General features: G+C 44.5%; 1 protein-coding gene across 1 annotated transcript in view; it reads right to left on the bottom strand.

Moving 5' to 3' along the window:
* LOC139297344 (AT-rich interactive domain-containing protein 1B-like) overlaps positions 1-25,493 on the bottom strand; it is a 168,123-nt gene that overhangs the window by 41,856 nt on the left and 100,774 nt on the right. The window contains 3 exon segments of the mRNA XM_070919970.1: positions 10,056-10,356; positions 25,140-25,211; positions 25,214-25,258. Of these exon segments, the coding sequence (XP_070776071.1) occupies positions 10,056-10,356; positions 25,140-25,211; positions 25,214-25,258 (418 nt within the window).

The raw sequence follows: 25,493 nt of genomic DNA, 5'->3' as shown, positions 1-25,493 counted from the left end.
TGCTTCCCCCAATCTGCATGTGCACTCTCATGTGTGTGCTCGTTTCTGCTTCAGTAAGTATATTAACACTTCATTGAACTGTTTATGTAGTATGTGTTTATGTGTCTGACTGGAGGAGCCTAAAGCCTCTTGTAGAGGGTCATGGCCACTTGTTGCCAGAGGGACGCATTTAGCTGCAGCGCGGGTTTAGACGGGTGGATGGGTTAGTGACAATGAAGTATGCTAGCAGGAGTTTACTGAACCCTTAAAGTATGGAGGTCGACCCTACGATAAAGGCTAGCCTTTGTGTGTGTGTGTGTGTGTGTGTGTCTGTGTATTTGTGTGTGTGCAGGGATGCATGCCAGGCACCAGCTATGCTGTCAGACTCTGTTTGTTTGGATGGCAGAGTGGTGGTGGCAGCAGCTTGCACTGTATGCGTGTGTGTGTGTGTGTGTGTGTGTGTTTATGTGTGCGTGCCACTCTGAAGGTACAAATAGGGAACAGTGCCCTCCATGCTCCACTACTCTCTTTACATACCCATGTAAATCACCACAGATGGGATTAATGCAAAGACATACGAGTGTGCGTTTGTGCATGTGTGCATGAGAGAGAGAAAGAGGAGGACAAAGAGGAAAAAGGAAGAACAAGAAACAGAGATCCTTCCTGAGAAAGAGGAAATTGAATAACAGATGAGAGAGGTGTAGTAGTTTAGTTGAGTCTGACAAGGCCTCACCCCTCCTTCGCTCTCGCTCTCTCTCTGCAATGAACGAGTGAAGCTTGGAGCACTTCGTAATTATTTCACTACCAATTACTGTCCAAACAAAGCCTCTTCTCACATTTTCTCCTCTTCCCTTCTTCTCTCCTCTCCTCTCCTCGCTATCATTTTTAACAAGTGCCATTAAATAATTACGTCCAAATAAAACAAACTCCACAGTGAGTCCTGGCACGTTTAATCCGTACCATTATTAATTCATATGCTGAATCTTTGACATGCAGTTCTTCTCCACGTGCTGCTGAGAGAGAGAGAGAGAGAGAGAGAGAGAGACAGCAGGAGCTGACTGTATATCTTTTCCTGCCCACAGAAAAAAGTCTTTGCTATCTATGAATGAAAATGTAAAACAAATAAACGGTAAGGAAATGCTTCCACCATCCAGGTCATCTTCTTCTGGCTGGTGTGTGTGATTTAATATTGGTGTTGACTCATTTGTAAGCTTGTCTGGCTGTCGCGGTGTACAATATGTAACATTCTGTGTACATGCATGGCAGTACATGTGCATTTTTGTGTTTCATTTGGTAAATAAAAAATCAGAAATTATGTTCCTCTAGATTCCTGAGGTTTTTTTAGTGATTACATCTGATTTCATGTATGTAGATCTCTTTCAGTTGTACGTAAGTCTGAGTGCTTTTAAGTACAACAGGGATTTCATTTGTGTTCTTTTTGCCAGTTTTTGTGCTTTTTAGTCTTTGACTATGTATATTTTCATGTGTATGCTTTTGAATGTGTCTTTGTTTCAGTGTTTAGATCTCTTTGTATGTGCTAGTGTTCCCAACGGTGCTCTACATCACAATTAGCACATATGGCAATCAGTGGCATGGTAATATCTTGCTGTCCCTCAGCCTGCATCTTTATCCACTGCAATTTACACCTCCACAAGCGCCCAGCTGAGCACACGCACATAAACAAAATACACAAATAAACAACAAATGAAAATGATTGCATAAAAAAAAATAAAAATCCCTGCCACTTGCATCCATACACATTCAGTTTTAATGGGAACAGCATTGAGGACGCAAGGTGCTTTTGTACTGTACTTTCCAACTCGATGTTATTCTGAAAGAATTGGATTCAAAACTGGTATAACCTGTGGTTTTTGGCAGCAGGTCTTCAAACACGACTCACTCATTGCACCTGTGCAAATGTTTGTCCTCAACACTGACCTATCAGAGACCACGAGGCTTTAAAGATGAACAGATCTGATGTTTTGATCGTGATGATGGAGTTTCAGAAAGACGGGACCTGCCGCATGAAGGCCGAGAGCAAACAGGAAGATATCTAAAACGAGTTTGCTCTTTTGGAATGCCGCTGAAGAGTCAAATAACTGTAATTTCCTCTTTGTAAAAACGCACTTAGCAAGCACATCCATTTTCTACTCTTTCCTCATGATACAAGGCAGCAGGGCCAAAAGAAATGGGAGTTCATTGCGTTTTTGGAGATAATGCTCCTCGCTAAAAACCCAATACACATTTTAAATTTCTCTTCCACAAGGACTGTCGAGGCAACCCTGAGTCTCCTTTGAAGAGAGGGAGTGTGGTCTTTGAAGCTTTTTTTCATCAGGGTTTCAAAAGCAAATGCCGGAGAAGTTCAAAGCCGAGGGAGAGTACTTGTGGCCATATTTCTGTTTTGTTTCAGGGCCCTGGTAATATTAAGTTTAGAAGCTACTGTGTGTGTGTGTGTGTGTGTGTGTGTGTGTGTGTGTGTGTGTGCAATGCCAATGAAGAAAAGTCAACCTGAGAGTCAATGAAAAGACTTTTATTAATTGCAGATGAAAGGAAGGTGCAGGTGTGTGTTGGCAGACATGAGTGTACATGCTTGCAAGGATGTGCAGATATATGTGTACACCAAGATGCAGCGATGCCTCTGCTTGCCTTTATACACACACACATTCACACAGACACACATAGACACACACACACACACATACACACTCCCTAACTGTTTCTCACGAATACAGACCCCCTGGAGCAGCGGGGGCCATCTTTGCTAAAGTGAGGTAACGGCAGTGAGCACTAATAGACCGGTGTAGAATACAGAGAAAGGGCTGCTTCAGCACCATCTCTTAATACAACCCTTAGGCTGTAAATGCACACACACACCTGCACTAACCCAACAAACACACACACGCACACACGCGCACACACACACCAACCTAATATCCCCTACTTGCCGTGTCTTTAGGGGAAAGAGGCAGATAAACAGCGGGCTCCAATAATGGTGGTTTAGATCTCAATGGGTGCGAGTCAATGCCTCTCCAAGCCGGGGGCTAATGCCAGTTAACTCTCCCTGTAGGGGACGAGCGCAGGCCTGCAGTGGCTCGCAAAACAAGCGCTCTCCCAAGATCCTCGTTACTTCCAATGCTGAGTAGCAACTGTAAGTAAAGCAAAACTGCAGCTTAAGCTAAAAAACAGTGAGGGGGATGCGGGGGAGAGAGAGAGCGATGGAGTCGGAGAAAGCTAGAAAATAGGTGTTGGGGAGGGAAAATAATTGCGCACTGTTAGGGTTTGGTTAGGGTTTTCCAGTCAAACGGAGGTAGAATGGGATTTCTCTAAACGGCTAACGCAGCAAGCCGACGGTGTGCTTTGTGAATATAATGCCTGCGGGGAGGGCATTTTGCTGTTTCACTTCGAACACGAGCAGCCATCAGGAGGAGGAGAGACAGAGGCATGTGGGAGTCGAGGATAGATGGGTGGATGGGGGGGGGGGGGGGGGGGGGGGGGGGGGGGTTGACGTGTGGATAGGGATGAAAAAAGGGGGGAAAAAAGGAGGAAAGAAGTGGAGAGCTGGAGGAGAGATGTGGAGAAATAAGAGGGAGGAACAGAGGCAGAAATGTGGATGGAAAATTCAGCCTTGTTCCTCGGTGGGAGGCCTGTACCGCAGCAACGCTCTGAGCGAAGAAAGCAGCAGAGACAAACAGAGATGGGGAGGAAAGGGTGGGGACGAGGGAACGTGAGACACAAGAGGGAACATAAGAGAAAGCGAGCACGATAAAAATAATGAGAGAAAGAGAGAGGGACAGGGACAGCCAGAGGCAGTGTTCCCACCACGCAGCCTCTTAGGGAGTGGTGTGACTAGAAAACTCGCCCGGCTCCACACACTGCAAAACACACTGGCATAAAAACTCAACCCCCCCTACCCTCTTCCACTTCTTTCTTGTAATAACTTTCACCACTAACAGAGGAAAAATATAAGTTTTGGTTGAGCATCCCTGCGGCGTCTTTTCTGGTACGATATTTTGCAGCTGGTGAATTTGTTTTGCTCTCGTCGGGGAAGCCGTTTCCTGACGTTGTTTTTACAAATGGCCAGCTTTATGCATGCAATCCTGATCTGAGGTCATCACTCTTCTTCCTTCCAGGCATCCGTGTTTGACCTTTGACCTCAGTGTGGAAAAAGACCAGCACCATTGCAAAATTGTTTTTTTTTTTTTTTCATCTGTGGCTCTCATTATCATAATTAGAGATAGAAATATATTTTCTGAAATGAAAAACTGAATGCAAACTGGAGGCTAGGCTAGGGGACCATGTAAAGGACAAGAGCGGATGTAAAGCATGTTGGAGGAGATTCATTGGGAAGGATCCTTAAGCTAACTAACTGGACAGGCCTGGCCTACTCGCCCTGTCTGTCTCCCACCCTCTATCTATCCCTCCCTCCTCTCTCCCTCCTCCACTCGCCCTGACCTCTCTGTCCTTTTCTGGGCCCTGGAAGCACTTGAAGCGAAGCGCAGATACGGAGCTTAAACTCTCCCGAACGCTCGCCCGCGAGCTCCAATCACCTCTTTAAAGGAAAATAAAAACTTGGAGGGGTGAGGAGAGATGGAAGAGGGAGGAGAGGAGATAGGCTTGGGGGGGGGGGGGGGGGGGGGGGGGGGCACTGTTAACTGGACCTCAGAGGACCTTGGTGGAGAGAGAAGATGAAAAATAGAAGAGGGAGAGATGACTGTTTGTGATGTTCTGCCGAGTGAGCTGGGCCATGGAGGAGTGTGGATGTGCTCTGTGTCAATTAGTAGCTGCACAATGTGGAAAAGTGTTGCAGTTTGGCCCCTAAAAGCAAGGCAGGCACGCAGACACAAATGTGTAAACACAAGCGCACACAGAGAAAATACCACCAAACATGGACCAGATCTGAAAACAGGCTTAAATACAGATGGTCCCAATCTAGTTTGTCTCTGTTACGACCTTCCAGTCTGATACAAACACACACATTGCCATGGTGACAGGGACACAAGGTTAAAAGGTCTAAGTGGTTAAAATGGTCAATTACTTTAACAACAGCTTGATAGGGGAAAATTAGTTTTGATAATACTATCCCTTTTGTGACATCCTCCCATTCACCATTCACCCAAAGCTTCTCTGTACAATCTAATCTAATATATACTATGTACACATGGATAACAAATAGAAAATAAATTAATAGAGAACCAAATGCAAATGCATCTATAGAGGGCATGCAGGGTCAACGAATGGCTGAGGCCTTCGTAGATACAAGATCTCAACACAACTGAACATCTATAGGTGATTATGGAGCAACAGCCTGCTTCCCGGAGTACCTCCACTACTTTTAGATCAGTATATTTTCTTGCAGTATATTTTGTTGACACTGAAATTTGTTGTGGGATTTCACCTGGCACAGCAGCAGACATGTGCATCTCTTCGCCTTATCAGCTCCATCCTATCAGCCACAGCGATCTGAGCCGATGACAAGTGAGTTTCTGTGCTCTGTTTGTGTGAAGTTTGATTTAGTATGTATCAGGTTCAGACTGGTAATGGATGTGTCTTCTACTCATTTTTGGGGACAGCCATACTAAGGTTGACAGGAAATGACGCCATAATGACAGGTTGTCAACCTGGCGACAACTTGTCAAACCAGCCCATGTACACACTCAGAACCACACAGCAAACACTGTGTTATCTACATCTAGTTTTGGGAAGCCAAACACACACAAATCGGCATATTTGATGGATTCTGTGGCTGTTGCCACTGGGACGACATTAACTAACTGAAGGCTGAACTTTTTCAGGACCTTGTGTCCTGCACTTCGACTGAATGACTTCGCCTCTCTCTCTCCAGCAGCCCGCAGTCAGTGATGGAAGCTCAAATGCCGACGCTCCCATTCAGCCCCACATCCCATCCAGAAGAGAGACGAATGTCTGCTTGCCTCGTCCCCGATGTCTCATGGAAGGAGAGAAATATTCTGAGGACGCTCTGAATTGCTTCAGAGACACTGGGAGGAGGGAGGTGTGTGTGTATGAGAGACTGTTTTTGCGCGCGCGTGTGTGTATACGAGGTGGAGGAAGAGGAGGGGGAGGTTGGCGGTTGAGCAATGTGATTTCTGCTCGACTGTCACAAATCTAGCGCAACAGGAAAATCAATTTGGCCCTGTGTGTGCCTTTTTGGCTCCGGGAGAGAATCCAAATAGCAAGGCGAGGCCCGGATAATGTTACAGTGTATTGGATTTGCTTCATGGAGAGAGAGAGAGAGAGAGAGAGAGAGACGAGGGAGAAAGAAGAGAAGTGAGGAGACGAGGGAATCACAGGCGTGCCGCGGAGCTCCGACAAGATAGATTTGTGCAAGTGTATGGGTGTATGATAGGCTGGCAATCTGTCAGTCTCCCCCTCTCTCTCACTCTCGCTCTGTCTGGCTCTTTCTAACACACACACACACACACACACACACACACACACACACACACACACACACACACACACACACACACACACAACACTGTCACTCATCCAAGCAAGCGAGCATATAGATGTGATTTATATGTGTGACCATCTATGTTTCACATGAAACCATGAAATAAAATGTTCATAGCTTTTTGTGCTCATGTGCTATGCTTTACCTGCCTTCTGTGTTATTCTTTGGTGTGTGTGTGTGTGTGTGTGTGTGTGTGCGCGTGCATGTGTGTGACAGCCAGGTGAAAGGATGACATGATGAAATTGCTCTCCTCTGACCGCTGTCAAGGGTAACGTGTGTCCCGTGAGTGCTCAGGCGTGTGACATGTCGCGTCACTCCACCGAGTGAGGCTGACTGGTGACAGACACAAACACACAAACGGATACACACACACACACACATACAAAATTACTGGTTCTACAAAGCTTGGAATGATATTCCTTTACTTACAGTCATTTCTTAATACCCCTTTACCACTTTTTGTATAATTAAACATGGTAGACATTCATGCAAAGTCTGCAAACATATGCAGATAGACACATACACATACTCAAACACACACTTTGGCACCACAAATACTGTTTTTTGTTTGTATTTAAATAAAAAATACACAATAACTCACTTTCACACTTTAGCAGATGCAATTTTTTCTTTGGATTTTCTGTGGATTTATGTGGATAAAACTCACAACATGATATCATATGGTGACATTTACAGCACGTCTTATACGTTATATTAACGTACATCACCCCTGTCCCCCCTGCGTTACATTAACGCACCCACCCCCTACTGGACACTTTATCTGGACACTTTACTTTATTCTGGTCACTGCACTGTTGTTATTTATCTTATCTTATTTTTATTTTTATTCTTATTCTTATTTTAGCTTTTATATTCTACTTATTTGTTATCAAAACAATAGCACCTTCAGACCACAGCAAATTCCTTGTAATGTATGTTACTTGGCAATAAACAGTTTCTGATTCTGATTCTGACGTCTGTAATGGAGTTTAATAGGAGAGAAATAACCTTAAAAACTACCTAAAACATCAATGTAAACAGCAGATTTGCAGTCAGTCGAGGGGCAGAATCCATTATAGAAGAGCCTGCGATTCCAATTTCTCAATTGACAGTAGCCTTAATGGACCAGAGTGCAACCAGAAGCCACAAGATATGTTGTGTTTTGACTTTTCCTTGACTAAAGCTCAAACTACTGCAGAGAAAAACAGTCACCTTTTCCATCCTAATTAATTAGCTTATTAACGTTTGTCTTAGTTTGTTTATTTAAAGGACATTGTTGTTCACACAACTGATTTGAATAATGAAGAACATGTTGTTTTATGGCCGCAGAAGTAACAGAAGTGGGAGTATTGAAGACACAAACCTCAGAAAACAACACACACACACATAGATACAGTGTTGCTTGCTATCTCCCTTGCTTCCTCCTCACCTCACTGACTTGTACCAAACTAAAACGACAACATTAACCAAAATGTCCTAACTTGTGATGAAGTGTTAGAAAGCGGAGCGTTAGTAATCAGATGTGTGCTAACCACATTAGTTCTCCTGTGTCTCTCTTAGGCTGGCTGCTCCTTGATCTAATTCAAACTGATTGTAGTACAGCCGCTAAAACATGCCAGATGTTACTCACTGCTCCACGCTTTATCACCATTTATTTGGCACGGGGAATATTTTAAAATATTTTCTTATTAATCACGTCCCAGCGATCGGTTTCGCTTCTCGTCTTTGCCGCCTCATTCCGGATTCTCGTCACGATTCTTGGCACGAGTGCCTGGAAAACCACTGTCCCAGTTTTTCATTAGCGTCAATCACTCTGGTAAGCGGCTGCGAGGAGGGGAGGAGGAGGAGGAGGAGCTGGAGTCAGGATCTCACTCAAGACACTTTGCCCCGCCTCGTCAGAGTGACTGACAGGTCTGAGACATGCTGATGCTCCGGTCAGCCAATGCAGTCGATGCAGAGAGGTGGCGGGTGACGGGGAGGCCAGGCGGGAACAACGTGCACACACACACACACACACACACACACATGCACACATTCACACGCCTGTCTGAGGCAAATCAAATCCACACTCGTTTATAATGCTCAGTGTTTATCTAAATGGTTATGCAGTCTGCTGTGGCCTCAGGAGACAGACAGGCACACCGTGCATTGTCTGATAATCATGTTGGTGTCTTGTTTGGCCTGCCATATCTTAGATAAGGCTACAAATCAGATGGGAGGTCCTCCACTACCAGTCAGTCTCAATTCATTAACACTCAGACTGGAGAGGAAATATTGTCTGGACATAAATGTTGGAAACACTTGTGTGATCCACAGGTAGTAGGGAGATGGACTTAAAATTCCACTGCAATGCAGGGACGTGTTTCTGCAACATCGTGATCAAAGACTTAACAAATCCCTACAATGCAAGGACAAAACTGTGTGAGGAAAATGAATGAGACATATTCCGTGAAGTGCTCGGCATTAAGCTGTAATATTCTTCAGCGGTCTGAATTAGGATTTCAAATGGACCAGAGATATCAAAGTCTAGACATGCTGGATTGATATTATTTAGTCTTCTGCTGCAGCGTGCACTCAGCTTCATCCTCGGTCCAAACTGGCAGAATGAAAATTGATCTGGATGGATTATACGGTGAGTTGGAGATGCTATTAAACCAGGATGTTGCCACCTTTATTCTACCGTTCATCCGGACTGCCTCAAAAAGAGGTCAAACCCTGCTCACCTAACACTCAAGCAAAGTCTCTGTGGTCAGATTTACATGGACAATATTATTATGGATACTCATATTAAATTAAGACAGTTTTCAAGGCAAAGAAACACAGGTTCCCTCCTGTTACCTTGTTTTTTCCTGGTCTGATCTATTTGCCTGTTTGGTTATACAGTAGAAAGATGTGATGCAAACACTTTATCCTTGCAATGCAAAACACAATACATTTAAATGTTGTTATTTGTGGAAACATGTATACCTATTCTGCATCAGGATCAGTTTTCTACCTGACCTTTTTAAAATACTCTTTAAATGCACATATTTAAAAACAAATGAAACCAGGCTTCGGCCTTTAAATAGCAAAATAAATGGAAAGGTCAAGCAGAAATGTAGGTGTGATAACTGTGGTAGCACAGCAGCAGCAAGTTTACTAACCGTACTGCCTTAAAGATTCTCCGAGTATCATTTTCAAAGAGCACACCAAAACTGCATCACATGGGACTGGAAACTGAAACTTCTGGCCACGCCCCAATCAGTGATGTCACAGCAGCCATTTTTCCATCACCTGTCAAAGGCAATACACCTCATTTGACATCACTGACTGGGGTATGTTTGTGATTGTTTTCCTATTTGCTTTCAAACAGCAGCCTCTTGTTTGGTGGCACAAAGCAATTTCCCTTTAAGCTGTAAAGCAATTTTGCTAATTTCCCAGGGAATCTAACATGGTGGTACATGATGTAAAATGCAATGCAAATCTTGTCAGTGATAGTCTTGTTTGTTTGTGGTGATTAAACTAATAAAGTTAGCATGCTACAAGGTGCACCTGCCATCAAGATAAAATCAGATTATCAAGCTGCATGTGCACATACTTGCAGAGGCTCTGATGGCAACCTTACCTGGTGCGGTGGTGTTCACAGAGGGGCCGCTGGCAGGAGAGATGGGTCCAGAGCCTGATCGCGACTGCTGGGACTGAGTGGAGCCTGCGGGTGAGCCCACAGGGGAGGGAGAGGGCCCGCTCCTCTGGCTGGGGAGGTGGGGGGAGGCGTGAGGAGAGAAGGGGGACTGTCCCTGGTTACTGGCCCCTCCCTGTTCCCCTTGGCTACTGCTGCTGCTGCTGGAGGAGCCACCGGCGCTGACGGCTGAGCCCAGACCAGCCTCCGTCCCAGTGGGGAGGTCATCAATCGAGCCGGACAGATCCTGGAACAGAAGAAAGGACTTACAGTGAGTATTTATGATGCTCACTCAAGTGTTTGATGAGAAGTGACATGCAGCAGGAGGCAAATTTAAACGTGAGCTCAAGCAACATTTTCATGGTAAATATGATGTCATGATAAAACAGTACTATTGCAACTGTTTCAGCATAGCTGAAATATGATTGTTTGGCTGAAAGACCAGATCGTTTAATCTATAAAAGCCTCTTGAAAACAAAAAATGAAGTGAAACACATGATGCAAAGATCATATTTCCTATGCTTTCATAAGGCACTACTGGTTGAAAGGTTAAAAGTTTACTCTGCACGAACACTTTTCTGTGACATACTGTAATCACTGAGACAAAGTCTCTGTAGTCATGGTGACAGTGGTTAATATGGCAGAGGAGCAAAAACATTACCCATGGAAAAAGACACTGTACACTGGCAGCTGTGGTGAAAATGAATTGTAATGGGCTTTCATTCAGACCAAGGGTGAGTTCATATTACAGTTTTCATTCCCTGTGGTAAGCAGAGAACTGTGTGTGTGTGTGTGTATGTGTGTGTGTGTGTGTGTGTGTGTGTGTGTGTGCGCGCTTAGTAGGTACTCCCCCTCCTGAACTGATTCCAGGGAATCCCCACCAACACCGCTGACAGAATACTGACAGTATAAAAGTGTGGAGTGTGGGAGGTAGTAAGAAGACAATGAAAGATGGAAGCGAGACAGTGGTCGAGGTAAAGAGAAGAGCAGATGTGGTGTGATGTGATGCAATGTGATGGCTGCCCCCTAACTACACATCACACACACATACACACACACACACACACATTCACAGACTAGCGGCTGTGCCCCAGCTGTAGCTGAATATGGGGGAAGTCACCTGTAAGTGACCCCTGGTTTCTGGCTGGTGCCCGCTTGGGTAGGAAGGGGAAGAGTTGCGGGTGTATGCCAGCTGATCCTACCTGCTATACCGGGCCTGTTGACCCTCCACTCCTGTCTCACCTGAGTCCTGTGCAACCATTACTGTCGCCACAGACTGACATGTGTCTATCAGTCTGTCTGTGTGTCACCTAGAGCTTGTATTGGATCTCAAAATCCTAATGACCCACCAGCTGTCACATTTTGTAAGTACACTTGCATATTCAGGCTAGAAATAAAGTACTTCTCACTTTCTGCATGTTTTTTTGTGATGTGATTATACTAGTTAACTTTAGGGAAGATCTAAATAGATTTAATTCTGCATTTTAATCAGACTCAATCAGACTCAACACAGGTACACATCTTCAGAAGAATATGTTACTGGACAACTGCGTCAGTGTCAGACTGTAAGAGTTACAGTGAAAGCAGCCTCACACATGCCTGAAAGATTTAATTTCTTTAGGAAGATAATGAATACTGGAAAAACATTCCAGTCTAAACATACCACAACCCTAGAATCAACACTAGAAATGTCTGCCAAACCCTGCTTGCCTTGAATGCATTGGCTGTGACTAAAAATTGAATTTATGCAGCTCTTTCATACAGTCAATTCAGTGTTAACAGTGGCAAACATTGTACTTTTTCCCATTACCCAAGCACCCTGTTATTCCATAAAAAAGTAAGACAGGCGTCCGCCATCTCTTTCTATCCATGCATGGCTTAGCCAGTGGAATAGACAACCAAGTCAGTGTGGCAGTCAGTCCGTGGCTGCTTGTTTTGGTTAATGCGATCTCGGCAGTGACACACAAAGCCTTTGTTTTCCATCATGCTGCTGTGAGTGCCCACCCGCTCTGCCAGCCTGCCAGTCTGTCGCCTGGCATTATCTACCCTCGCTCGACTGAGCACATGGGGCACTTGCTTTCCTCTCTCTCTCTCTCTCTCTCTCTCTCTCTCTCTCTCTCTCGCTCTCTCTCTTCCTCACCCGTGGTACCACTCCCTGTCTCAGCCAATCAAGTCACCCAGTATTCTGAGCTGAGTGATGTAATGCACTGCCTCCACCAATAGGGCTGAATGTTATTTTCGACTGACTGGCTGCCCCGGGTGTATGCCATTTGACATGGCGGGGTTACCATGAGAGCCGGTGTAACCATGGCGATGGCTTTTCCAAAACACCGAGAGCTAGCCGGATGTACAGCTAGGTTGTTAACCCACAGGCTAATTGTGTGAATGGATGGGAATAATTGCATTTCACCTAATTGGGTGCTGTTGCCAGCTTTTCCAGTGGCAGTTTAGGGGTGGGAAAATGCGTACCAGTAATTCGTTTAAAGGCTGTTAGGCTCATTTGGATTATACACACACTTGAGCACAGCTGTGTGGCCCAAGTCCAAAAAAGTAGCGGCACTATAATAACATGAAAGGGTGGGAAAACTTGACACTCGTAGACCATAAAAATGTCAATTGTAAATACCCAATAAACCCATAGTTATAACTTATGGTTGCAGAAACACTCCCGTAAAAAAGTCATGTTACAATGCAGCCACAGTATAATGCATTTATCAACACATACGCCCTTCCTCCACATGTACACTTAATCCTTGTCGAGGGCCATGGAGCATTGTGTTACCTGGCTAACTGTCTGCTACATAGTCATGTGTAGAGAATCGAAGCCAGCCAGCCAGCCAGCTAACCAGCCAGGCAGACATGCGGTCGGGGGATCCAAACGCCCAACAATCTGGGGCCCCAATCCAAAGTGGCCCAAATCCAATTTGTTTGGCTCGGGGCTGCAAATTGCTCTGTGCATTGAGTCTCCAAATAGCTGTCAACCACTCCCGCTTGGCGTCCTGTATTGCTTAATTCGCTCCTAGAGCATGTAATTGTCATAATAAGAAAAATATTGAGGTGATAATAACCAGTTACTTTGAGATGCCCCCCGCCCGCCTCAAGACACACACACACACATACAGTCGCATATACACACATAATGGGCCGAGACTGCCATCTACACATTTCACACAACATTGGAGAGGCAGTCGCTCGTGACCCTTCACCTCGCTGGTGTCGGCGCCTGCCTGCACTCTCTCGTTTAGTGCGCCTCTGTTTGTGTGTGTGTGTATGTGTGTGTGTGTGACAGGCACACAGGCTGCTGGGCTGTCACAGCGAGACATGCTTGAGCACTGATGCAGCCGAGGGGACAGATGAAGCTACACACACACAAATACATTCCCCATCCCTCACTCATACTAGTGACCTGCTCTCACTCTCACACAGCCCCACACACACTTACACACACATATACCCCAGCAGGGTATAAGGCATCAGTGTGAAGCAGGGAGCTGTCACATCCAGCAGACTGTGGGCCTTTTTCCCCTGACCATGGTGCTGATGTTGTCTCCTCTCACCACACACAGGGAATTAATCAAAGTTGCTATGGAAGAAGGCACCAAGCGTGTGTGTGAGCGAGAGTGTGCGAAAGTGGTTCTCTGTCTAGACAGGGAGGAGCCAATGGCTGCAGCTTCCTGTGGGCTACAGGAAAGGAGAGCGACTGGAGAAACTAGCTGCTTCTATCTCTCTCTCTCTCTCTCTCTCTCTCTCTCTCTCTCACAAACACACACACACACACACACACACACACACACACACACACACACACACACACACACACTCTCTGTCTGCCCCAGTCAGAGGGATAGTATGGCTGAGGGCTCGGCACCAGATGGCTAGCCAGCTAACTAGAGCCTGAAACACAAACTCAAACACAGCAACTGAGCACTGTGAGCGGTAACACTCAAAAACAACCTCCATTATGGCGCGAACTGCACAGAACCGAACAGACTTTGCATTACAGATTCTTTAAGATTATATTACATAAATATTATATATTATAATTCAATATTCAATACAGCAAAGACTCACCTATACATTTGGTTGATAGGTTTCATTTATTTGATTGATAGGTTTCATTTATTTGATTGATAGGTTTCATTTATTTGATTACCATTTGAAAAATGTACCTCTGCCAAAAGGAAAATAGAATTGGTAGTAGCTCACTTATATAGTGACACTACTGTGTTCATACTAGAGCATGGAAAATGGAAAATATTTTACTATAAAATAACCAAAATGCACTAATAGCAAATAGTTATATCACCTCATGGTATAACTTTTCACTGGCTTAAAGGGTCAGCTCACCCAAATGACCTATTCATGCAGATAGTTCTGGATAATCACAGAACTGTCAACAGTTTTTATGGGGGCTATTTCTATTTCTGGACAATACATGTTGATGTTGAATGTTGTTGTTTAATTAAATGTAATTTTTCAATGCTGAGGGCACCACAGATTAAATGCCATTCACTTCCATTGTGGATGGCTGCTGAAATCGCAGAGACAGATATTTCAGAACCTGGGCAAATAAAGCAGAAATGATCTACATGGCTGGATACTCCTAGAGCTAAGTGAGAACATTAGACATGTTAATGAGTGATTCCATGCTGCTCAGTATACATGCTGAACTACTCCAAGCTAAAACAAGAGGCAACATGCAGGAGAACTGAACATCCTGCTGTCTCATTGTAAAATGGTTGGAATGGGGACGGTTTACTTCTCCCAGCACGATCTCTCCTTTCTTATCCAATGATCTGCTCTGTCTCTGTAGGAATTTGGGATTTTAGCTGCTACTCCCCTGGTGCCACCATGCCCCAGATCCCCCCTCAGCACACAGTAGTTGGTACAGGTGAAGGTCAGGGGTCTTTGTAGACGGCCTGTAGTCCCAAAATGTACAAAATGCATGTGCTGTATGACCATATACAAATATCTGGGCACTGTCTATGTTAAAGGATTGGTTCACATCTGTTCAAGTCTGTTTAACAATGTTGACATAACCATATCTACATTAAAAGAGTTATTGGTTGCTGTGATTGCTCCTCCTCTCCATTCTGGCCATGAAAAGATCCCCTCTAAATGTGATTCCTGTGTGCCAAATCAAGTGGTTGTTTTCTAAACTTACTGTCTTTTCAGTACAAAATTTCCTCTTTGTGTTACTATCCCTCCGCTGCAACTCAGCCAGGAAACACTATCGAGGGAAACACAAAGAGGGAATTTTGCAATAAAAAGACGGCAACTTTGGAGGATACCCACTTGATATGAATGAGGCCGACTGCTGAAGCCTCATGTTAGCTTCTGCTGAATTCATATTTAAACAGACTGAGGACTGTGGATTTTGTCCCCTATCTCTTACATTGGAATGGCGTTAGGAAGGGACCCCTTCACGGCCCAGGATGTAGGGTAGGAACAAATACAACAACCAAAAACTCTTTCAATGTACATACAGCAGGTCAGTATTGTTTTAAGACAGACACTTGAAAAAGTGTGAACCTTTCCTTTAATGCTATTTTTCTATGTACACTTCCTTACGGTATTGATGTTTTTACCGATGTGTATATTTATCCATATAGGACCTGTGTTTTCACGGGTCAAGAGTAAAATCCATTATAATGATACACACAACGACGATTGTACTCCATTTCACTGTGGTACATTATATACAGAAATAATACCTCAGTGGGCTCAGAGGCGAGTTTTAATCTCTGTTTCTCTTCTCTGGGTAAATATGATGATGTAAACTGTAATTAACTCAAACAGCTATCGTTTGTAGGCCTGAGGGACAGGTCTGCTCATGGCAGCACTGCACTCATTTATCGGCTCCGGCCGCTGTGCTTTCTATCTTTATGGTGCACTGGAGACTGAGAGGAAATGCTATTACACAAAGCTGTTTTTTTTATCCTCCCCCCAAACCGTCGATTGAGGCAAAATCCAAATGAAATGCCATGCAAATGAACCCAAATGGACTGCTAAACGTGTGTGTGTGTGTGTGTGGTGTGTGTGTGTGTGTGTGTGTGTGGTGTGTATGTGTGAAAGAAGGTTTAATGCGATGCCCCATGTAGAGCACCAACTGTAATACCCTTCGATAAGTGCTATTAAGTACAGAAAGAAGAGGAATGAGAAGGAGAGAGAGACTTAGAGGAGGGAGATTTAACACAACACCCACACCGAAATTTCTTTCTTTGATGTCAATCAGCTGGAATGTCTACCAAGGCGGGAATGATGATGATAATTGGTGATGATGATGAGAATTGATAGAAATTATGACGATTTAAGCCCTACACTATAAAATGCTGATCAAAATGTGCTTGCTTACACATAGTACTGTAGATCCACACGGCTGCTTTAGTAATTGCATGCAGGAATGTGCAGAACATGCCTTGACGGGGTATGTCTTTGCTGGATAATGTGTGTGTTTGTGTGCAAACCGGGAAATGTAAATGTATGAGCCAATGTGTGTGGAGATAAGAGTTCTTGAGCAGAGTCTCTGCCACCTCCTGAGGGTCTCTGAGTAAAATCTTCAGTGAGGAGAGGAGGCACAAGGCAGAGAGACTCCAAATACAGGCAAGGGCACTCTTTGCAAACCAAGGGGAGATGTTTGGCATGCCTCAGGCTCGCCAAAAACCCATGTGGGCTTTAGGCTAGCACCCAGCAGGCACTCAAATATGCTAGCATGCCAACCCATGGACGTCTGTTTGTGCCACAAGCTTGGAGGCTGATTGTTTTCATCTCAAGTGCCTAAAGTTTTCAATTGTCTCTCAGTCAAGTCTGCCCAAGACTGCCACCTTGTCTTAGCAACAACTCAGAGATGTAACATAGTGACCCTGCAATGGCAGCAGGGAGGACATATCAGCAGTGTAACAACACAATATTAAGGATATTATTGCATGTTGCAGTAGATTAGGTTACATTACACAACACTGTACTCCAAGAAGGTCAGAGTGTATGTGTATTTACAGGTTTAAGGGCACTTCAGGAGGATATTGACCACCAGTCGTTCAGCCTCCATGCACCGAAGGCACCTCATGTGGTCGGTATGCGTGAAACAAACTAATGGCCACACTCGAAGACGTGGCAAAAAGCCTTCCATCATAGCCTTTAACATGTCTTTGAGGTCTCAATGCAATGAATCGTACAAGGACAGTCTCTCCTCAGAAAGTTTGAGTTTCAAACCTTTGCTTACTTTCACACCTCTGCACACCAAATTCAACAAGACAGCGCTTTAGGAGTACACAGTACGCATCCTGTGTACACATGGAGCACTGAGGCTGCTGCTGCTGCACTGCTAACGTGCTGCTCATGCCACACCTCCTGTGTAGACAGGGTGTAAGCATAAAAATGAACAGTTGCTTTAGATACTGCGCAGAGAAAGTGACAGTGTTCATGGGAAACAACACTATATTAGTGAGCAAAATGCTGGTTTGAACAAATGATTACAGAGGAAGTATTTTGTGATTTGAAAAACACTGCTCACTATTTGGAAGGCTACATCATTGAAGACAGTCTTTTTGCTTTCTCTCTGTTTTTGTTATCTGGAACAAAAGCAGCCTAAGAACAAACTGTTCAGGGCTTCCCAAAGTTGTGCAGAGGAGAACCACAGCTGCACTGAAAAGCAATTGTGCTTTTCTTTTCAATTCTGCTTCTGCACACTTCACAAAGCCCAGACAATCTCTTGATAATACCGCGGCATCTCGATAAGAGGAAAAGAAAGCTCTCTCTGTTTTTCACCGCCAGCACCGAGCTGAAAGAAACTCAGAGCGGTCCTGGAGTCAGACGTAAGGGGTCAAACAGTCGTGTGGACACCTGACTCAGGATTCCAATAGATTCACTAAATCTGGTGATAATGCTAACAGTAACTCCACTGCATTAGCAATTATTGCTTGTTGTAAGATAGGGGGCTCACTGAGTGATAACTGCCTCGGCTCTTAAGCCTCTCATAATGTGGAGATATGGGGCGGGCCACATTGAAAGGGACATTTGAGGCCCTATTACCCCTAAGCTGTTAAAGACGCCCAAATCTGGCGCTGCTTGTCTCCAAACCGGAGGGATTAGTGTTGAGTTTCAGTCCGATTCCCCCTGATAATATCCCAAGCTGTAGCAGCTAGGAGTACTTAGCCAGTGGGCCCTATTCACTTAATGCCCCCCTACTGTTTTCTGCACCAACAACAATGACAGTAAAGTGTCTCAAACAACCAATATCATCCTTTAAGTGGCTAAATAAACATGGAGGGTGGCCCTCTTTGTGCGCCCAGGTATTGAAGTCGAAGATGCCACAAACTCTATCTCACCACCCTCCCACGAGTCTGACCTTTCACACGGCGAGTTAGGTCATTGGTATTCCACTTAGAAGTGCGTATTTAAATTTGCTTTCCTTTAAAACGGCAGAGGAGAAAGGCCGAGCCTGCTTATTGTCTGAGCTGTTGAAACTTTTTTTTTCATTAGTCCACAAAGGTTCTTCACACTTTAGTTTTTAATGCACAAGGCCGACCACTCACAGCCTCCCCTTATATCAACACACACACACACGCACGCACACACACACACACACTCACCCTATTTGTTCTGCACGTATTGGTTCTGCTAATGTTTTTATTTATGGCATTCCAGCATGACATCCTGCCATCCACCCACCCCCTCCTCACCTCTCCACTCACCCAAGAGAGAACTGAAAAAACGACGCATGGCATAGAGTGTGCGAGAGTGTGTATCTATGTATGTGTGTGTGTGTGTGTGTGTGTGTGTGTGTGTGAGAGAGAGAGAGAGAGATGGAAAGAGAGGAGCAGAATAAAGAAATAAATAAAGGGCCCAAATTCCTCATTTCTAATTCAGCTGCTCGTTCAGCTTAACCTCTCTCTCCTCAGCAATTAAAGCGCACGCCACATCCTTCACGCTGCGTACAGCCGAGGCTAAATAATGCAGGGGGCATCCAGCACCCGCATCCTTTATCATCCCAAATGACAGCCATTTGCATATCTCCCCAGTCAATTAGAGCGCGGCGGAATAATCAGCCCATAATTGGGGGAGAGCGTCGGTAATCACCCGCCCTGGCACACCGACAGGGCCATTGGAGGAGCGAGGGGGAGAGGTTGTGTGTGGGGTTGGATGTATGTGTGTGTGTGTCAGGAAGACAGTCCACCCGACTGCAGCCTCTTCACTTCAAACTAACACGTCCAAACAACCAGTCTAACTTCTCTCTGGTTCTCTCTAATGCTCCCTGTCCTCCTCCTCCTCTCCGCTGCCCCTTCTCCTCACTAATTTGCACGTACCGGCTTCCTCTGTCTATTCGCCTCCAACACATTATTTCTATGTGATATCTTTCATCAAAATGGGTCAGTAAGGGACTTTTAATAGCATAAAAAGTGATACATGAATGACGGGTTTCATTCCAGGATGCCATTCATTCTCAAATGTTATCAAATGTTAATTGCTCGCCATTTAAAAAACATGAATAATGACATCCTCTTCAGTGTCGCTGCTTTGTAAGCCAGATTCAAGGGTTCAAGATCACTGATGTCAATAATACATTTGATTTTCATGCCACCAATTCTGTCTGTGGATTTGCCAAAGGTATCAGATATTTGGGTAAATGTAGGAATGAATTCTTCACATGCTATGCAATGCTCTGGTTTAGTTTCAAAATGGTGGGTTTCCTATCAACAAATATAACTATGGAGCAACATGTTTTTCACCTGCCTGCAATTCTTCTATGACAGCTATTAAATCATACTCTCTTCCTTTTAAAGCAAGAAAGCACAACGCTAAGAACAGTCAAGAACAACGTGAGAAAGACTGCGCTGAGACACCAGGGGGAAAATCCCCTGCTTGTCCCCTTTAGATGCAGAAAATCAAAGTCGTTTCATGGGAAGTTTTCTGGGCAGCTTTGAAGTGCTGTAGCTGCATAGCCTCTGTATTTCCTGCTGAAAGGGGAATGACCATTTTTGTGAAACAACATTTCCTTTAATACACTGTAACCTCCCATTCCTCAGATGCTTTGGTGCTGTCCTCCGAACATGACAAATAAAAGAATGACTTGAGAGAGCAAGAGAGAGAGAGAGAGAGAGAGAGAGAGAGCAAGAGAGAGAGAGAGAGAGAGAGAGAGAGCAAGAGAGAGAGAGAGAGAGGCGTTGACAGTAATGGGTGCGGTGGAGGTGTGTGTGTGTGTGTGTGTGTGTGTGTGTAAAGGAACATCAGAGAAACCCAGGCAAGGTTAGTTCCCATCTGCAGCTCCATCCTTTTGTGTTTCCCCAGCTGCTTTCTTTTCCCTCTTGCCTTTGTATTTATTCTACCCAATCCAGTTCAATGTTAGCCAGCTCTGCCTCTGTGGTGTTTCAGGCCCACCATCGCTTTGGAGAGATGAAACACTTGCCATTCATTTCTCCTTGATAGAAGTGGCAAGAAATGAAGAAAGGAAGTTAGAGCTTGGAAGGAGGGGATGGGGAGGGAGGCAAGGACAGCATAGGGGATGATAGTGATGATTTGTTTCGATTTAACCTCCACATAGGACTTCAGTCTATTGCAGGCGAGGGGCAGAGCAGACTAACCTGAGACAAAACAGAGTTTACAAACAAAAAAGCTTCTTTTGAAGAAAAAGACTACAGAAAACACAGAGTGGCAGCATCCTATCTCTCCCTGTCCGCAGAGGGAGGAAACATTGATTTCCTTTTTACTCCTTTTTTAGGGGGGTGTCTTTCCATGTTTAATCCCCCATTCCTCTACTCTCGGGGGATCTGTGGCATTTCCTGCCAGCCAGCCAGCCCGGTGCTGCAGAGACTTATGCATCACTGTCAAAATGACTCTGATCAAAAGAAGGGAGAGGGGAGGGGAGGCGAGTGGGGGGAGTTTGGTTTGAGGGTCTGGTTTGATCGGTGCGCTGCAAAACTCTTCCCCCATTGGACGTGTCGCATGTCAGTGCATCCGCCTTGGTAATCCATCAGCCCCTGCCGCTGATCAATAATGTGATTGGTGGATTTCTGAGAGATATCTGGTTGGGATCTGTGCATCCTAACAGTTACTGAGCTGTAAAATGAACGCCTGACTCTGAATCTGTCTTTCAGCTGGAGGATGCATAAAATCCCCTCCTAACTTTCTGCACACTCATTTGTTCTTTGTTTCGAACTTGAAATTCTGTCGTAATTGAATTACAAGGCGACGTCATGTGATTTAGGGAATGTACTCCCCACGTCCATGTTTTGTTTCATGGAGTGCATTTGCAGAGGATTAACAAAATCTGTGTTTGACTATACATCTCCTGAAACATCTGAAATGAAATGGGTCTACTTGTTCAGTAATTAGATTGTTATTATTTAGGGACCCTATATTACAGAAATGTTGACCCATATGGGACAACCAGGCGCCTATCACATGATCCCTGTGTTTGGTGCAACACAGTATGGTGTGGAGTTTTTACTTTACAAATAACAAAGATGGCAAATTCATACAAGATTAAGAGAAGTGAAAACTTCTGAAATTATTGTAAATAACAGGAGGGCCTTTGTACTAATATGGCTTTTTCTATGTTTTCAAGTAACAAAGAGCTACTAACTAATTCTGTTTTCCCTCATTTCTATTTCTAACTAACATGTTGTGACACGAATAATTCTTATCTGGGTCCTCTGCACTGATTTCCACAGTCTGTAAAATACACTCATTCATATGCAATAGATACATACATGCATGCATACAGCAGGTGACATTGACTACTGTTTATATTCTGAACACTGGTTCAGCTTTGGCAAGAAAGCCTATGATATGTTATATTCAACATGTGCATGTAAAGGTGTAAAGCTCTGTCCTGTATGGTATTCTGTTCTGATTGTTTTTATCATTCTCTATGCAACATGTTTTCATGTATTGATATATTTATGATGAATAATTATGTGAAATAACTTATGACATCAATTGGCAATGTTACCTACTATCCACAAAAATGGTGGAAATGGCATCTGGAGCTGACCCCGACCTCTGACCTGAAAAGAATTTCCCTGCATATAAATAAATGCAACTTTATCTTTAAATATTACACCATTATTCCGCACAAACAGACAGACAGACAATTAGGGAGACAGCGGCCTGATGGAACAATAAAGAGACAATATGATTCTCATTTCAGGTTAATCCAATCATACAAGCTGGGTTACACACCACACACACACCCTCATACACAGAAAGAGCCACACAGGGAGGCAGCGGCCCTCTCAGGACGGGCCCCGGCGTCGACGTCAGCCCACATTTCAGAGCGTTCAAACAAACTTTTTAGCGGTGAAAACAAATTGGGCTCACCATCAAAGAGACTTTTGAAAAAGCCATTTCTCTATGCCAGTTCAAAAGAACCCTGGTTGGTAAACAGGCATGGAGAATTCACAGTGCAAGATATTGTAGGAGGTACAAACGGCTGGAGCTTCACCACAACAAAGGCAGAGGAGAAGGAGTGGAGGGGTGTAATTCATCACACACTCAACAAAAGCAAGTGTGACTGACTGTCCATGACCAAAGAAACAAAACAAAACAAAACAGAAAAAAAACTTCTCCTTAATTGGAGAAGCTGTTTTTTTTTTTTCATTTCAAACCCACTGCGTCTATTGTTTTTTTTTTTTTTCCATCCCTCCAATTTCTTGCTGCTCAGTCTGCCTGGATGCCCTTGCCCTTTCTTTTTCCTTCTTTCCCTTACCTGCCCCCCCCCCCCCAGTTTCTTCGTTAAAACAATTCACTGCGAGTTGTTACGGCCTCCATCTTAAATGAGAAGACAGACGGAGCTGTGGGAGGAGAGCGACAGAATGAAGGGAGAGGAGGCTAAAGAAAGGGGCAAGAAGAGAAGAATGGGGAGGTTAGGAGGATAAAAAAAACCTCTGGGTCCTTTATGTGAGATTTCTTAACAAACAGACAGACAGGCAGACAGAGGCCTTGCACATGCCATACCTTCAATCCACCTCAGGCAAAATCTCATTTGTCGGAAGTCGGCTGAAGACCAGAGGATAGAGAGACGGAGAGATCGAAGGAGAGCAGCAGCAGCAGACTCGAGCCCGCCCCTCCGTCGAGCCGTCATTAGCTATGCACAAGACAAACTGCTGACACAAAGTCACACAGCGTGCTGAGCAGGGACTTGTGGGTAGGCAGGAGGAATCCATCCCTCCGTCCCTCCACCTGTCTATCGACATCCCTGGCTCTCCCTCGACCGCCTCCGGTTTTTGCAATTACAATCAAACGGCAGCATCCAGGCCCCGAAGCACTGACTGACGGCTTGGATTAACCGAGATGTGGAGAGGCCTTGGGATGCTGTGTGTGTGTTTATGTGTGTGTGTTTATGTGTGTGTGTTTGTGTGTGTGTGTGTGTGTGTGTGCCTTTCAGCCAGTCGTCTGTTCATCTACGTGTGCATACTACATTACTTTGTATGTGCAGCATGTTTCAGCATCAGAATTGATGTGTGAGTTTCTGTGTCTCTTCCTGTCTATCAGTTGATTTTGTCTGTATATTTGTGTTGATGTGCAGCGCAGGTTTCTCTGTGTAAATGACAGGGAAGGCGTATGTATGGAGCGAGGCATTAGCATGAAAACCAGTGTGAATAACAATGCAATTACGCATTTCAATTAAATCCCACTGTGTGGATCATTTGTTTCTGTTGGCTGGATCTGGGAAATGTATCATCTGCTGATTATTTTGGAGAACGCACATGACTTCAAAGACTGATAGATATTCATGTGAGATTTCAGCAGCATCTTAACAATTACAGATAGAATACGCTCAGATATGATTTGCAAAAAAAAAACCACACTTTCAAAAACGCCTCTCCATTGCCATTTTGTTGCAAGTGCTGTATAATACTTTACAAAACAATCCAAATTCTACATGATAAAGAAATAACAAAGTGAGGCACGGAGAAATGTCATAAAAACTGACAACACAAGCAAATCCAAAAGGATGTGGTGTTGAGGATATGGGAAGAAATCACAAAGCTGTCAGCAAAAAAAGAAGGAACACACACACGTACACCCTTTGAATTAACTTCACTGCTGCACAGCAGCAATCGAGCAAGTCACGTCAAACATGCGACCGAACAGACAACCGTCCCTCAGAAGGCAGCAGGATAAAGTATAAGGAACAAAAACACGTCAATCTGCTTTGTCCAAAAGAATTTGAGCTGCTCCGTGTCTTCTGTGGGATCGGTTCTTTAACTCTTCCCTGCTAGACACCGACGTCATCCATCAGAGATGACAAATGTGACATGACAGCTCTGCTTGCGAAGCGGCGGTGACTACAGACAGAAAACTACTTACAGCACAGTGTGTGACAAGGGGAGGTTTGTCAAGACGAAACCAGACATTCAAATCTACTGATCTTGTTGTGTCTATAGGCTCAAACATGTACAATTAACTGCTTCATTGTATGTGTTTTTGGTGCTCAATTTTGGCAATAATCCACGGATTCCAATAAAGGTTATTTTGATTACAGAAATATACCAGAGGAGAAATTCAATATTTTCATTACTACTCATTTAACAAATTGGTAAAATGCACACACCAGGCCCTTAGGACATTTGAAATAATTGGAGTTTTAGAAATGCAAAAACTTTGCACAGATGCGATCGTGCTTTTTCTGTAGAGTTGTGTTTGATGGCATGTCGTGTTTTAGCTTCTCTTTTAGAAAGCCAAAAACCTGCCTAAGCATTTGAATTGCTCAGTAATTCAGCCTGTGACGTGTTTTGTCCAAATGCAACATGATGTGATTTGCGAGTTGTTTTTTCGTGAAACATTTGGCATCCCCAAGTGAACCAATCCCAGTGATGGACGAAGGAGACAGAACTGTGGCACATGACAGCTGAAACATCAAATACAATCTAAAGAAGGCATCTTAATACCATCTATGAATATGCCAACAGCACACACTCATTCAGATTCACCAGTCATATCAGTCAACCATCCAGTTTGCATATTCACACTATGTCCTGCGTGCCCTCTCCCTACCCGGCCTGACGGAACGGAGACCAGCTAACCAACCAGAACGTCCTCGCGGAGCTCACGAGCCAATGGTCGCCCGGCTGTGTGTGCGTGAGGGCGTGTGTGTGAGTGTGATGTAAGCGCAGGGAAAGGAGAGGTGACAGCGGCGCGAGGCTGATCTAATAAAAGGAGAAGATGAAACGCTGTCAGATGCCGCGGCGAGGAGCTCAAACGCCAGCAACGTTTGGTAAAACACACACGCGTCTCCTCCCAGACAGTCTCCTTTCGCTCACACACACACACACACACACACACACACACACACACACACACACACATTCAGGCACGCACACTTGATAGACAGTTTCATAGTGTCGTAGCTGAGGTGTTGGCCTATAAAAAGCAGTGCTGATA

This window comes from Enoplosus armatus, chromosome 15 (genome assembly GCF_043641665.1).
Source record: "Enoplosus armatus isolate fEnoArm2 chromosome 15, fEnoArm2.hap1, whole genome shotgun sequence".
NCBI classification, from domain to species: Eukaryota; Metazoa; Chordata; class Actinopteri; order Centrarchiformes; family Enoplosidae; genus Enoplosus; species Enoplosus armatus.
Note: the sequence above shows the minus strand (reverse complement) of the source record. Positions and strands in the feature narration are given on the sequence as shown.